The sequence below is a fragment of the Sus scrofa genome, chromosome 15, assembly GCF_000003025.6.
Source record: "Sus scrofa isolate TJ Tabasco breed Duroc chromosome 15, Sscrofa11.1, whole genome shotgun sequence".
NCBI classification, from domain to species: Eukaryota; Metazoa; Chordata; class Mammalia; order Artiodactyla; family Suidae; genus Sus; species Sus scrofa.
In genome coordinates this window covers 117,615,995-117,629,780 of record NC_010457.5, presented here as the reverse complement: position 1 = coordinate 117,629,780, position 13,786 = coordinate 117,615,995, and the positions used below count along the sequence as shown (strand labels likewise).

The following is a 13,786-nucleotide window of genomic DNA, read 5'->3' as shown; positions in this document are numbered from 1 at the left end:
TGAGCGAGGCCAGTGATTGAACCCAAGTCCTCATGAATACTAGTCAGATCTGTTTGCACTGAGCCACAAAAGGAACTCCTTGTGCAGGATATTATCACAGGGAGTACATCATATACATTTGCCCAGACCTGTAGAATGTAAAACACGAAGAGTGAATGTAAACCTAAATGATGGACTTTAGGTAATAATAATGAACTAATATTGGTTCATCAGTTGTAACAAATGTATAATGCAGGCTGTTAAGAGGGAAAATAGGGGTGGAGGGAACATGAGAATTCTCTGTGTGTTTGTGAAAATTTTTGGTAAATCTAAAACTGCTCTAAAAATAAATGTCTTTTAATAAAATTACCTGGAGAAAAAAATTCCCTCATTCAACAAAAATCACTGTTCTAACGGAGCTTATGGGAGAGGCAAAGAAGAAACAATTAGGCAATATATAATAACAACAAAAGTAAAATACTCTATAGGACATACATCATGCAATTTTTTTTTTTTTTTTTTTTAATTTTAAGGGCCAAACCTGAGGCATATGGAGATTCCCAGGCTAAGGGTCGAATCGGGGCAGTAGCCACCGGCCTATGCCAAAGCAATGCCAGATCCACGTCATGTCTTCAACCTACACCACAGCTCACAGCAACACCAGATCCTTAACCCACTGAGAGAGGCCAGGGATCAAACCTGCGTCCTCACGGATGCTAGTTAGATTGTTTCTGCTGAGCCACGAAGTGTACTCCCGTTATGCAAAATTTAAATGAGACACCTTAGGTAAAACTCCATCTCCCTTCTTTAGACGGTTTAGGCTAATTATGATAAGTGAGAGAAAACTTGGCTCTGAAACATCTCAGAGTTACAGTAACTCCTTTAAATTACCAAAGATACTAACAACTCTATAGACATAAGAGAAAGCACTACAGAGAAATGTTTAAAGTTGTTTAATCCACTAAATATTTGAAACAAATAGGACTCTTGTTTCCAATTACAAGAAAACCAGTCATTAAGACTGCATGTGCGAGTGCATGCACACGCGCGCGCACACACACACACACACACACTCTCTCTCTCTCTCTCTCTCCCCCCCCCCCCCCCCCCCCCCCCCCCCCCCCCCCCCCCTCCCTCTCTCTCTCTCTCTCTCTCTCTCTCTCTCTCTCGGGTTGGGTATGGGGCCTCGGTAGTATTAGAAAAGATTCAAAATACATCTGAGATAAAATAGCAATAGAACTTGCTGCTCCACTGAATGTGAAGGGAAGGGAAAGAGTATTTTAAATATTCCTCAAACCTCCGACACTGTTCCCACCCCTCCTCTCCCATGGTTGGTGACAGGTAGCAGACAGGACCACATATTCCCACCACCAAAGGCACCATCGTGGGTGCGCTGCGCTCTCGCCCAGGGCCACCCTGCCTCCCCCACCAAACCTCACCTTCATGGCCTTCACACACTCCCCCTTCTATCGCTTTAACAACAAAATAGAACAAAAACCTGGGAAACCTTCTCATAACTCTAAAAACCTCTAAGTCCTGATTAATTTCTCTGTTCAAATCTTATCAGTTATATTTCCTAATCTCATATTCCTATTCTGGCTATTTCAACTGGGCTTCCAGAGCCATCATTCCAAGGAAACTGCTTCTGGTTAACATTCCCAAATCAAACGGCCACTGCTCTCGGCAGCATTCCAACCGGTTGAAACTCTTCAGGTTTTCCCCTGCGGGTTCCTTCATTGCTACCTTAAGGCTTGGTCCTGACCCTCTCCTACGAAATCCAGGCCATCCCACCCTGACCTACATCTTCAAAATCACCCACATGCCAAAGACATTCCAATCTGTATCTCCAACTTGGCCTCACTTGACCCCAGATTACTTCAGTATTTTTGGTTCCCAAGTCCCCTGGGCATCTCCATCTTCAGACAGCTATTAAGAGCTATTATGTACTTTACTTTATCTTCTAAAGTGAATCACAATACACCTCCAGACACATAACACTCTGCCTTTACCTGTGATGGGAAGCTTGGGCTTCAGGGTATATAACTGGGCAGGAGTTTGATGAGGGTTCATTCCATACCTCAAGGGCATCTGAGATATTCCTTTACCATACTCTTTCCTGAAGTAATCTGAAATTGCTTCGTCATATTGTGCCGTATGAGTGAAAGCCTAGAAAGAGAGTTTAGTTGTGTGATATACCCGCCGTATTCCCCAAAGTGAGGTAAATTGGTTTCAAGCAGTATATGCAAACCACACCCTCCACTCTGCACACGCCAGTGCAGGAATGACACCAAATAATACTGACCAGAATCAGGACTGAAAAGAATTCCTTTCTATTTCTCTTTAATTCTTTTTCGTTTTTCTTTTCTGGCTGCCTGTGGCATGTGAAATTCCTGGGCCAGGGATCAGATCCGAGCTGTAGTTGAGACCTACTTATTTATTATTTTTGGCCCATAACGCATGGTGTATGGAAGTTCCTGGGCCAGGAATCAAACCCATGCGATAGCAGCAACCCAAGCCACTGCAATGACAACAGTGGATCCTTAAACCATGCTCCACAAGAGAATCCAGTCTCTGCATTTATAACAAAAGCATAGCAGTTTCTAGCAGAGCCCTGGTGGGTGATGCAATTTGGTGAGAACTGAGTACTTTTTGGTTTTTGCAAATACTATACTAGATAAAAGTGTGTCCCAGGGTTTCCTTGTGGCTCAGGAGGTTAAGGATCTGGCACTGTCACTGCTTTGGCATGGCTATGATCCTGGCCTAGGAACTACCACATGCTGTGGGAGTGGCCGGGGCGGGGGGAAATCAAGGAAAAAAAAAGTGTGTCCCTCACCTTCAAGGCTAACTGACGTCTTGTCTCCAGAGATGTGTCTTTGTTGTCAGAGCCCTGCATCTCCGAGGACACAGCTGCGTAGTCCTCTGGTTCACACACTACTGTCACTCGAGCGTGATTTTTGGCTGCCGCTCTCAGCAAGGTTACCCCACCTTTGAAGAACAAGAGAATTTGCATTTTCAGATAAGTTTAACATTCTTCAAATAAAGTCACTGTACACATACTTCTACCATAATTCTTGCTTTAAAAAAATATAAAAGAAATGGGAATTCCCATTGCAGCTCAGTGCCAAGGAACCCGACTAGTATCCATGAGGATGTGGTTCGAACCCTGGCCTCGATCAGTGGGTTAAGGATCCAGCGTTGCTGCGAGCTGTGGTGTGGGTCGAAGATGAGGCTCAGATCCCATTTTGCTGTGGTGTAGGCTGGCAGCTCTGCTTCTATTTGACCCCTAGCCCAAGAACTTTCATATGCCTGGATGCGGCCCTAAAAAAGCAAAAAAATAAAAAATAAAAATGAAAGAAAAATTAGCCAGATGAATCTCTACATAGAGAAACAGCTTAGGAAGTCGAAATGAATTACAGTCATCCTACAACTATCTGGGAGGAGTATCTCTTTTCTCTTCCAACAGTGAACATCAAAACATAATCTCATGCGAACTACTACATTTAGACTGAATAAGCAACAAGTTCCTGTGTATAGCACAGGGAACTATATCCAATCTCCTGGGATAGACCATGAATGGGAAATAATATAAAAAAAGATGTATATATATATATATTTATATATATATGTATGTATGTATGTATGACTGAGTCACTTTGCTGTACAACAGAAATTGGTACCACACCATAAAACAACTATACTTAAAAAAAAAAGTAATCTCATTTAAAATGTAAATGGTTTTCTCCTCTGGCAGTCTTCAAATACAGCTTTTCTAACTTACCAATATCAATCTGTTCAACAGCCTCTTCAAGAGTTACATCTGGAGAAGCCACTGTCTTCACAAAGGGATACAGATTACAAACGACAACTCTAAAACAAGGAGGAATTTAGCTGTCACTAAAAACTCAAATTTACATGGTTCACACATGTCAGTAGCTATTAACAAGACCCAAAGCCCCTAACGACTGAAAATATAAACTGTGAGCTTGACATTTTAAAGTTCTAAAGGGTTTCGTTGAAACCTCAGGACCTCCCAATGTTTCAAGAGCAGGGTAAACAGAAGTGGCTGCAGTCAGCAAATGTTCTCAATACACATTCCCTCCAATCACACGGCAATGCTGCTGCTTGGGAAACCTTAGCTATCCATGATACTATAAAACCATCAAAATTAAAAAAGAAAAGTTTTCAATATAAATACATTATAAAATATAAAATAAATAATAAATATAGAACATATAATACATACATAAATACATAATAAAATACAAAATATAAGGCAGAGTTCCCATCGTGGATCACTGGAAATGAAGGTGACTAGTACCCATAAGGACGAGGTTTGATCCCTGGCCTTGATCAATGGGTTAAGGATCTAGTGTTGCCGTGAGCTGTGGTGTAGGTCACGGACGTGGCTCAGATCTGGCATTGCCGGGGCTGTGGCATGGGCCAGTGGCTACAGCTCTGATCTGACCCCTAGCCTGGGAACCTCTATATGCCACAGGTGTGGCCCTAAAAAGACAATAAATAAATAAATAAATACATAAATACATAAATAAAATACAAGGCTACCAGAGTTCCCACTGTGGTGCAGTGAAAATGAATCTGACTAGTATCCATGAGGATGTGGGTTCGATCCCTGGCCTTGTTCAATGTGTCGGGATCCAGTGTTGCCGTGAGCCGTAGTGTAGGTTGCAGACGTGGCTCAGATCCCATGTTGCTGTGGCTGTGGTGTAGGCCAGCAGCTGTGGCTCTGATTCTACCCCTAGTCTCAGAACCTCCATATGCCACAGATGCAGCCCTAAAAAAAAAAAAAAAAAGCAAAAAACAAAAACAAGGCTACACATAACATCCTCATTTTGGAATATGATCACTGCTATCTAAAAAACTAGATTTTATATTGTATTTCCAATAGATTGTTTACAATGATGAAGTATTGTAAGGGTGAAGTATTTGCTGTGTCTTAGGAGAGATCATACACAAAAATGGTAATAGAAGACCAAAAACAATTTAATGATAGCCCTGATCTAAAATTCACAACCAGTGAAACAGATAGGGCTAGGGCTGCAATGTAAGGGGCTATGTGAGCAGGTTCCCCAGGGAAAGAAGTACAACTGATAAAAACTAATTAAAAAAAAAAAAAAAAAAAAAAAAAGAAGGGGGGACACTTCCAAATACTTATAACTCTGATACTAAAACCAGACAAAATGTCACAAGAAAAATACTGACCAGTATCTTTTGAATACAGACCACAAAGTCCTCAATAAAATGCTGCCAAATTAAATCCAGTAAAATATAAAAGATACACACCGCAGCCAAATATGGTTCATCCCAGGAATGTAAGGCTGAGTTAACATTATAAATCGGTTAATATAATAGCACATGTCAATAAAATACAGGACAAAAACAATCGAATTATCTCAATATATGCACAGAAAGCATCTGACAAAACTGAATAACCCACCATTCAGGATAGAAACACTCAAAAATTAAGAATAGGAGAGAATTTGCTCAAATGATAAATGGTATCTTTTAAAAACCCACACCTACCATCATACTTAAAGGTGAAAGACTGAAAACTTTCCCCTAAGATCAGGACCAAGACAAGGATATCCACTCTCACCACTTCTATTCAATACTGTACTGGAGGTTCTAGTCAGGTCAATTAGCAAAGAAAAAGAAATAGAAGACTCCAAGATTGGAAAGGAAGAAGTGATGCTATCTCTATTAGCAGGTGACGTGATCTTGTATACAGTAAATCCTAAAAATACACCAGAAACACCACAAAAAAACTACAAGTACTAATCAGTAAATGAGTTCAGCAAGGTTTTAGGATATAAAATCAACTGAACTTACACACACTAGCAACAATCTGAAAGTAAAATTAAGTAAATTTACACTTTGGAAAGTAGTCTGATAGCTCCTCAAAAGATTGAGCAATTATCAGATGACCAAGGAATTCCATTCCCAGGTGAATTCCCAGGTATATACCCAAGAGAAATGAAAATACATATCCACACAAAAACCTGTACATGAATGTTCATAGTTGCATTATTCATAACATCCAAAACTGGAAACAATCCAAATATCCATCAACTGATGAACTGATAAATGGGTGCATATCCATACAACAGATTTTTTTTGGCAATAAAGAAATGAATTACTGATATATGCTATAATATGGATGAACCCTGAATACATGCTAAGAAACTAGTCACAAAGCACCATATACTATATGATTTCCCTAATGTGCAATGTTCAGTGTAAATCCACAGAGACAGAAAATAGACTGGTGGTTGCCTAGGATATTGGGGGAAATGAAGAATGAAAGATAATGGGTAGGGTTTTTTGGGGGGTGGGGATTTAAGGTAGGGGTGATGAATATATTCTAATATTAACTCATAACTGCACAATTCTAAATATACTAAAAACTACTGAATTATCTATTTTAAATTGGGGAAATAGATGGTATGTGAATTATATCTGATTAAGCTGCTATACATATATATTAAGAACTTTAAATATCATTATGTAAATGACTAAGTTATTTATATATACTACCATTTAGAACACAGCCTCCTAATTATGCATTCTGGTAATATAAACTTGGCAAAATCAAAATGCTTACCCTTGTACAACATCACAAAGATCTTCAATAAATGTTTATAGTAAGTGATCAGGAAACTAAACCTAATGCTAACTTGATCTTTATTTATTTACTTATTTTTTTTTTTTAAAAGGGCCGCGCAGGTGGCATATAGAAGTTCCCAGGCTAGGGGTCAAACTGGAGCTGTAACTGCTGGCCTACACCATAGCAACACCAGATCCGAGCCGTGTCTGTGACCTACACCACAGCTCATGGCAACCCCAGATCCTTAACTCACTGAGTGAGGCCAGGGATCAAACCCACGTCCTCATGGATACTAGTAGGGTTCGTTACTGCTGAGCCAAGACGGAACTCCCTAACTCGATCTTTAAAAAGCTCCAGTGCTGCTACAGTTACAGCGTTGGTCACTGTGGCGGCTAGGAAGCAACCTGGCCCAGGAACTTCCACATGCCCAGGGTATAGCCATTAAAAAAGAGAGAGACACCAAGTTTGGCTTCTTTGCCTTTGATCCTTAAGGTATTAAAAGTTCAGCTTTGAATTTTTACCTTATAAGACTGAAATCAAGTCTGGCCATGTCAGCACTGTCTTCTGGGATATTACGAGCCAAGATTCCTAATTAAACAAAGTTGAAGTCTTAGGTTCAAAAAACAAGTTAAAATAAGGCATTTCTTTCCAATATGACTCCATCAATCAAGTTAAAAGCCTCTAGCACTGCCTAATAAAGAATACCAAACATAATACAAAATGAAGATTAGTGGGTATACTTAAAAATCAGTTCCTGATAACTTTTCTTGAGGAGAAAAATGTAAAAGGAATTTTCACTTAACTGTTGTCAGTTCCATTACTCCATGCTCTCATAAGTAAATGGCTAGTAAGATAATTCTTAGCCTTAGAACCCTCATTATGCCAACTTTACTGTAGTTGGGAAGCTAGCAATCAATACACCTGTTTCTCACAATTTTGGTTATGAAATTCACTGTCACAGCAATTCACTGTCTCAGATGAATGAACACAAGTAAAGCATTGTGAAAAAATTCCTTTGAAAGTCAGTTACACTATGATGTTTTATTCTTTTTTTTTTTTTGTCTTTTTCTAGGGCCACACACAAGGCATATGGAGGTTCCCAAGCTAGGGGCTAACCGGAGCTGTAGCCGCCACCCTACGACAGAGCTACAGCAACGCAGGATCTGAGCTGCATCTGCAACCTACACCACAGCTCATGGCAACGCTGGATCCTTAACCCACTGAGCAAGGCCAGGGATCGAACCCAAAACCTCATGGTTCCTAGTCAGATTTGTTAACCACTGAGCCACAACGAGAACTCCTAAGATGTTTTATTCTTCTTTTTGTGTGTGTGTGTGTGGTTTTTTTTGCCTTATCTTGAGCTGCTCCCTCGGCATATGGAGGTTCCCAGGCTAGGGGTCAAATCGGAGCTGTAGCCATCGGCCTACGCCAGAGCCACAGCAACGCTGGATCCGAGCCTGTCTGCGACCTACACCACAGCTCATGGCAACGCCGGATCCTCAACCCACTAAGCAAGGCCAGGGATTGAACCCTCAACCTCACGGTTCCTAGTCGGATTTGTTAACCACTGCGCCACAACGGGAACTCCAATGATATTTTATTCTTAATTTGAGTCATCATAAAAGTTTAACAACTCTAAAATCTAAGTATTTTTATTAGGTCCAGCAGGAAATACCACACTCTAAATTAGTTATTAGGCCAGGACTAATTAATAGCAGGAGAGGAATCCATCAGGTAATGAAGCAAACCTGACTTTAAACATGTTCTAATCTATTATGAACTTTAGCAGCACATGTGACAAAACCACTATAACCTCACAGATCATTTTTTTTGAGCTTATGACCTGTCATTTTTCCTTATTCCTGTTTATTCTTCAAAGCAACTGAAAACTACTTTGTGTTTTAAAAATTGAATGTATCAACCACTTACCAGCATGGACTGCAGGATGCAAGGTTTTCACACGCCCTCCTAACATTTCAGGAAATCCAGTTAGCTCAGACACATCTCTGGAAAAAGATAAACCGGATATTGCTATTGCTTCTGCTGAGCTGTCATTTTACACTTTACACTATTCCAAAGGATCGTTTAATGTTTTTTGGGAGCCTGGATATTCAGAATTCAGAAAACAAATTATAAGCCATACTAATGAACTATTATGAAATAAATTCAGGAGTTCCCGTTGTGGCTCAGCAGGTTAAGAAACTGACTAGCATGCATGAGGATGCGAGTTCAATCTCTGGCCTCGCTCACTGGGTTAGGATCTGGCATTGCTGCAAGCTGTGGCCTAGGTCGCAGATGCGGCTTGGATCCCAGGTTGCTGTGGCACAGGCTGGCAGCTGAAGCTCTGATTCCATCCCTAGCCTCCACAGATTTCACAGCCTCACAGATACGTTAGAGCAAGACTTCTGGCTGCTGTAATGACAAAGCTGGGTTTTTAACCCACTCTGCCACAAGAGAAATCCAAAAGATGGTACTAAAATATTGCTCCAGGAGTTCCTATTGTGGCTCAGCAGGTTGAGAACCCAACAGTGTCAGTGAGGATCTGGGTTCAATCCCTGGCCTCGCTCAATATATTAAGAATCTGGCATAGCTGCAAGGATGTGGCAGAGGTCACAGGCATAGCCCTAAAAAGAAAAAAAAATTAAATCAATCTATATTACTACACTAACCTGAACCCTCTCTCCGGCAGAATTTACAAGCAAAATTTTAAAAACTCACGACATGTTAAATGAAAAAAGGCAAGAAGCAAAACTATCTTATGTATGAATTACGCAATAAAGAATATGTGTATAAAAATACTAGAAGGAAACACATCAACATGTTGAACAGAATTTTAAGCCATTTTTACTACCTTCCCTATAATTTTTCACATTTTCCAGGTTTTCTACAATCAACATATATTGCCTTTATAGAAAAAAATAATAACAAACATTTAAAGCAGCCAATTCACCAAGAGGATATAGAATTTCCTGAGTAGGTTCTCTTCAGCAAAGTCATTTGCAAATGACTGGTGTTTGACCAAGGGTACATAGTTCCAACATAAACTGAGAAACAGGTGGCATAGTGTCTAACTCAAAATTCCCTTTCCTGGAACTCAGGAAATAAAACCCAGTTGCTTCAACTGAGGGTAACTGCTAATAGGAGAGGAGGGAAACCTCTCAGAAATAACAACCATTTGCGGTAACTAAGAAGCTTGCTACTACTTTATATTTAAGAATTTGTATATAACAGCTGCCATCTTTGGGATAATTCTCTGAGTGCCCACTACTGTATACTAACCAGATTACCTTCTCATCAGTTTACCTCACACCTCAGCTTCCCTAGGGTAAAATCCTGGCTGTTTCACCTTTTGATAACTTTGTTAGCGGTGTGATCTTGGGTAAGCTACTTCTTTGTGCCTCAGTTTCCATATCTATTAAGTGGGGATAATATTACCTTGGGGATAATATTACCTAACACCAAAACCTTGTAAGGAGAGTTAATACATGTAATACACACACACATGTAAACAGCCTCACTTCAATAGAAAAAGTTACATCCTTCCCATCCATTTTTTAAAAAAAGAGCTATAACAGGGGTTAGCAAGGAGGGGGCAGAGGTACAGATCGAACAACACTAGAGAGCAGATAAATATTTAAACTGGGGGATGGATTTCCAACATGAGGGCTCGTTATACTTTTCTCTCTAGATTATGTCTGAAATATTTTCATAATACAAAATTTGGTAGGGAAAAAAAGACTAGAAAACAGGACCTCGCTTAATTTGAAGGGTCAACTATGACAGGACTCAACATGGTCCAATGGAAAGAATGGTCTGGATTTTGGATCCTCACCTCATGGCTGTTCAGTAAGAATACCCTGCCTCTAGTGATTCTTACAGAGTTCCTATGGGAACTACCTCAGAGAAAAGATGCAAGACTTTCAAAACTAGAAAGCATTTATTTAATAAATAAGGTAAGGCATTCATTCTTGCCATGTGAACTTGTTCGATTTAGGGAAGCTGTATATTGCCCACAAAGGGGGCAAAATTACAAAAGGAAAAAAGTTTAGAATCTAACTCTACATGAATCCAGAGGACAAGGAGTAGAATTTTCCACTGGGCAAAAGACAGAACTTATATTCCTTTTTAAAAATGTATTTTAGGAGTTCCCGTCATGATTCAGTGGAAATAAATCTGACTAGTGTCCATGAGGATGCAGGTTCGATCCCAGGCCTTGCTCAATGGGTTAAGGATCAGGCCTTGCTATATGACCTGTGGTGTAGGTCATAGATGGAGCTCGGATCCTGCGTTGCTGTGGCTGTGGCACAGGCAGGCGGCTGCAGCTCTGATTCAATCCCTAGCCTGGGAACCTCCATATGCTGTGGGTGCAGGCCTGAAAAAAGACTATATACATATATTTTAAAAAAGAAAAAAAAAAGTATAATTCAGGGGTGGGGTTGTCCTCCCTCTGAACTTTCAGTGCAATTTATAGCTGTCCTATGGCCTTCTTCATTTCCTGCCTTTGAGTATTTTCTCCCTCTCCCATCAGAATGCCAACTCCAAGAGGCGGGGATGGCTTCCAGATCTACTTTTGCACATTCCCTCTTTCCACCACACAGCCAGGAAGTAGCTTGTGAATGAGGGGATAAATGCAGATGTATTACCTTCATAAAGGTACCAGAGAATGATAAGGGAAGAGAGACTAATCTTAAGAGTTTTAATGATGTCAACAGTTTCACTTTAAGAGCCAGTAAAAACAGATCTTGTGCATCATGCAAATCATGACTTTCTCCTTGCACGACAAACAGCACACCTAATTTAGTCCCTTACAGGTAGTGGCTAAGGAGCAGGGCTCTGAAAGAGGACTCTGGAGCTCCCAACTCTTAGTTCTAATCCTACTTAACTTTGTAAACTTGAAGTTATTCATTTCTCTGAGCCTCACTTTCCTCTTCTACTAAATGGTTAGTTACGTAGCAGTAGGAACCTCACAGCATTGTAGGGAGAAGTAACATATTTTATTCAGCGCCTGGAATATATTACTTTCTGATTAATGTCGTTACACTGGTTCTGACCGGACTTGACTTAAAAAGTAAGTTATGCCTTACCTGACTGCCAGACCAGCATCTCTGAGAGCTTTTGCGGTCCCTCCAGAAGCGATCAGATTCAAACCAACAGAAGCTAGGTTCCTGGCAAATTCCACAAGGCCAGTTTTGTCAGAGACACTAAATAAGGCTGAAACATAAGACATTTTCCGTCACTCGCAATACACCACCACATTATGTTTTTTAAGTCCCAGGGGGAGGAGGTGGGCAGTCTGGGGAGGGCAGTCACGAAACTCAAGGCCCACACTATCCAACCCAGACTTTGGCCTGGGGCTGGCCGGGTCTGCAGCCAGCGCGCCGCACTACCGCGGGCCGGGGCCTGGCAGGCCGCAGCGCCGCCCCCAACCCAGCTCCCGCCAGGGCGCCGCCATGGCGGGGTGAGGGCGCCGCGGTGCACGGGCGCCAAAGACGCGGCTCCAGCAGGGCGCCGAGGGGCTCACCGAGCTGCCCAGGCGCCATGGCTGCAGACGGCGGGACTCAGGGACGCGCAGGGGACAAAAGCGGCGACTCCACGTGCAGAGGGAGGCGGTGCGGCCAGAACTGACCGGAGAAGTCAGAGGGGCGGGCCGGGTGGGCACCTGACCTATCACGTGACTCGTCCCCGCCCTCGCACCGCCCCCGTTCAATTTCAGACGCGAAATTGGAACCTCGGGGCTGCAAGGGAAGGCGGGATCCGCTGCCGCTGGCTTCCTACGCCCAAAGCTTGAAGGGACCACTGCTCCTTGTCTCACACCCGAAACGTGATTTGTCCCTTCCCTGAAAACGTGGCCGCCCCGGGCCTCCAGAGCAAACGCCTCTTGCCTGGGGCAGCCTGTCTCCTGACGCTGAAATGTACATAAAAGTGTCGAAAGCCCTGGCAGAGAAAACAAAGAGAAATACTAGGAAAAGTTCATAAGGCGGCCAGGGGAGAAAGCATCTTGGCAATCATCTTCCTCCCATTTTAGTATATTTTTAAAAATAAAATGAAGGCCTAAATATTAAGTGGTTGACTCCACAGTTGTTTCAGAGGCAAAACGAAGTGAAATTAACATTCACCTGAGTTTTGGATTCCACCTTATGAAATATCCTGAAATCTGCTTGAAAATGATGTCTTCTGGAGTTACCGCTGCGCTGCAGCGGGTTAGGAGTCCGACTACAGCCACACTCTGGGGTCCTGGTCGCTGTGGAGGTATGGGTTGGATCACCTGCCTGGCACAGTGGGTTAAAGGATCTGGCCTCTCAGATTCAATCCCAGGGAACTCCCATATGCCATAGGTGCAGCCATTTAAAAAAAAGGGGATGGAGGGAGAGATGGTGTCTTCTTGCAAATCAGTAAACATTTCTTGACTCAAGCCTGGATGAAAGGAATGATAATGGTTAAAAAGAAGGTGAGGGAGGGCGGGGTGGATAACTTTCTTAATCTGTTAAAAAGGGAAAGCAAAATTGAACACGTTAATTTATTTTGGAAAATAACACATTTGTCACGAAATGTATACATGTTGCTGTCTACAATAATCTTTTAAATGTTCCTCATTAGAATTATATTATAAAATAATAGTGCTGCCAATCTACTGTTCTTGTCTAGAGCTCACAGCTGCAGAATGTCTTCTCTTATCCGCATGCTATTTATTTCTGTTTCTCCTCTTCCCTCTCTAATTTTTCCAGTCTCTTCTTTATGCCTCAAAGTGAATATCTATTGGCTGAGTATCAAGGGCTCTATTTTACAACCTTGGAATATATAAACACTTTGATCTGAATATTTCTCACATTTCTAAGAGAAATATATTAAGTTTATCACAGTGTCTTCAGAGCATGTTTGCCAAATTTGAGTTTAAAAAGACAAGGTTCAGGGAGTTCCCTTTGTGGCTCATGGAAACAAACCCAACTAGTATCCATGAGGATGTGAGTTCCATCCCTGGCCTTATTCAGTGGGTTAAAGGATTTGGCATTGCCACGAGCTGTGGTGTAGTCACAGACACGCCTGGGATCCAGTATTGCTGTGGCTGTGGCATAGGCCAGCAGCTGCAGCTCCAATGCCATCCCTAGCTTGGAAATTTCCATATGCTGCAGGTGTGGCCTTAAAAAAAAAAAAAAAAAAAAAGCAAAACAATAAAAATCTAAAAAA

The 13,786-nt window shown here is 41.6% G+C and overlaps 1 protein-coding gene across 1 annotated transcript in view; it reads right to left on the bottom strand.

Annotated features, from left to right (window-relative positions):
- ATIC (5-aminoimidazole-4-carboxamide ribonucleotide formyltransferase/IMP cyclohydrolase) overlaps positions 1–12,197 on the bottom strand; it is a 31,480-nt gene extending 19,283 nt beyond the window's left edge. Inside the window, 7 exon segments of the mRNA NM_001130736.1 lie at positions 1,989–2,145; positions 2,813–2,964; positions 3,758–3,846; positions 7,123–7,189; positions 8,531–8,607; positions 11,686–11,812; positions 12,123–12,197. Coding sequence (NP_001124208.1) covers positions 1,989–2,145; positions 2,813–2,964; positions 3,758–3,846; positions 7,123–7,189; positions 8,531–8,607; positions 11,686–11,812; positions 12,123–12,141 — 688 coding nt within the window. The 5' untranslated portion in view covers positions 12,142–12,197.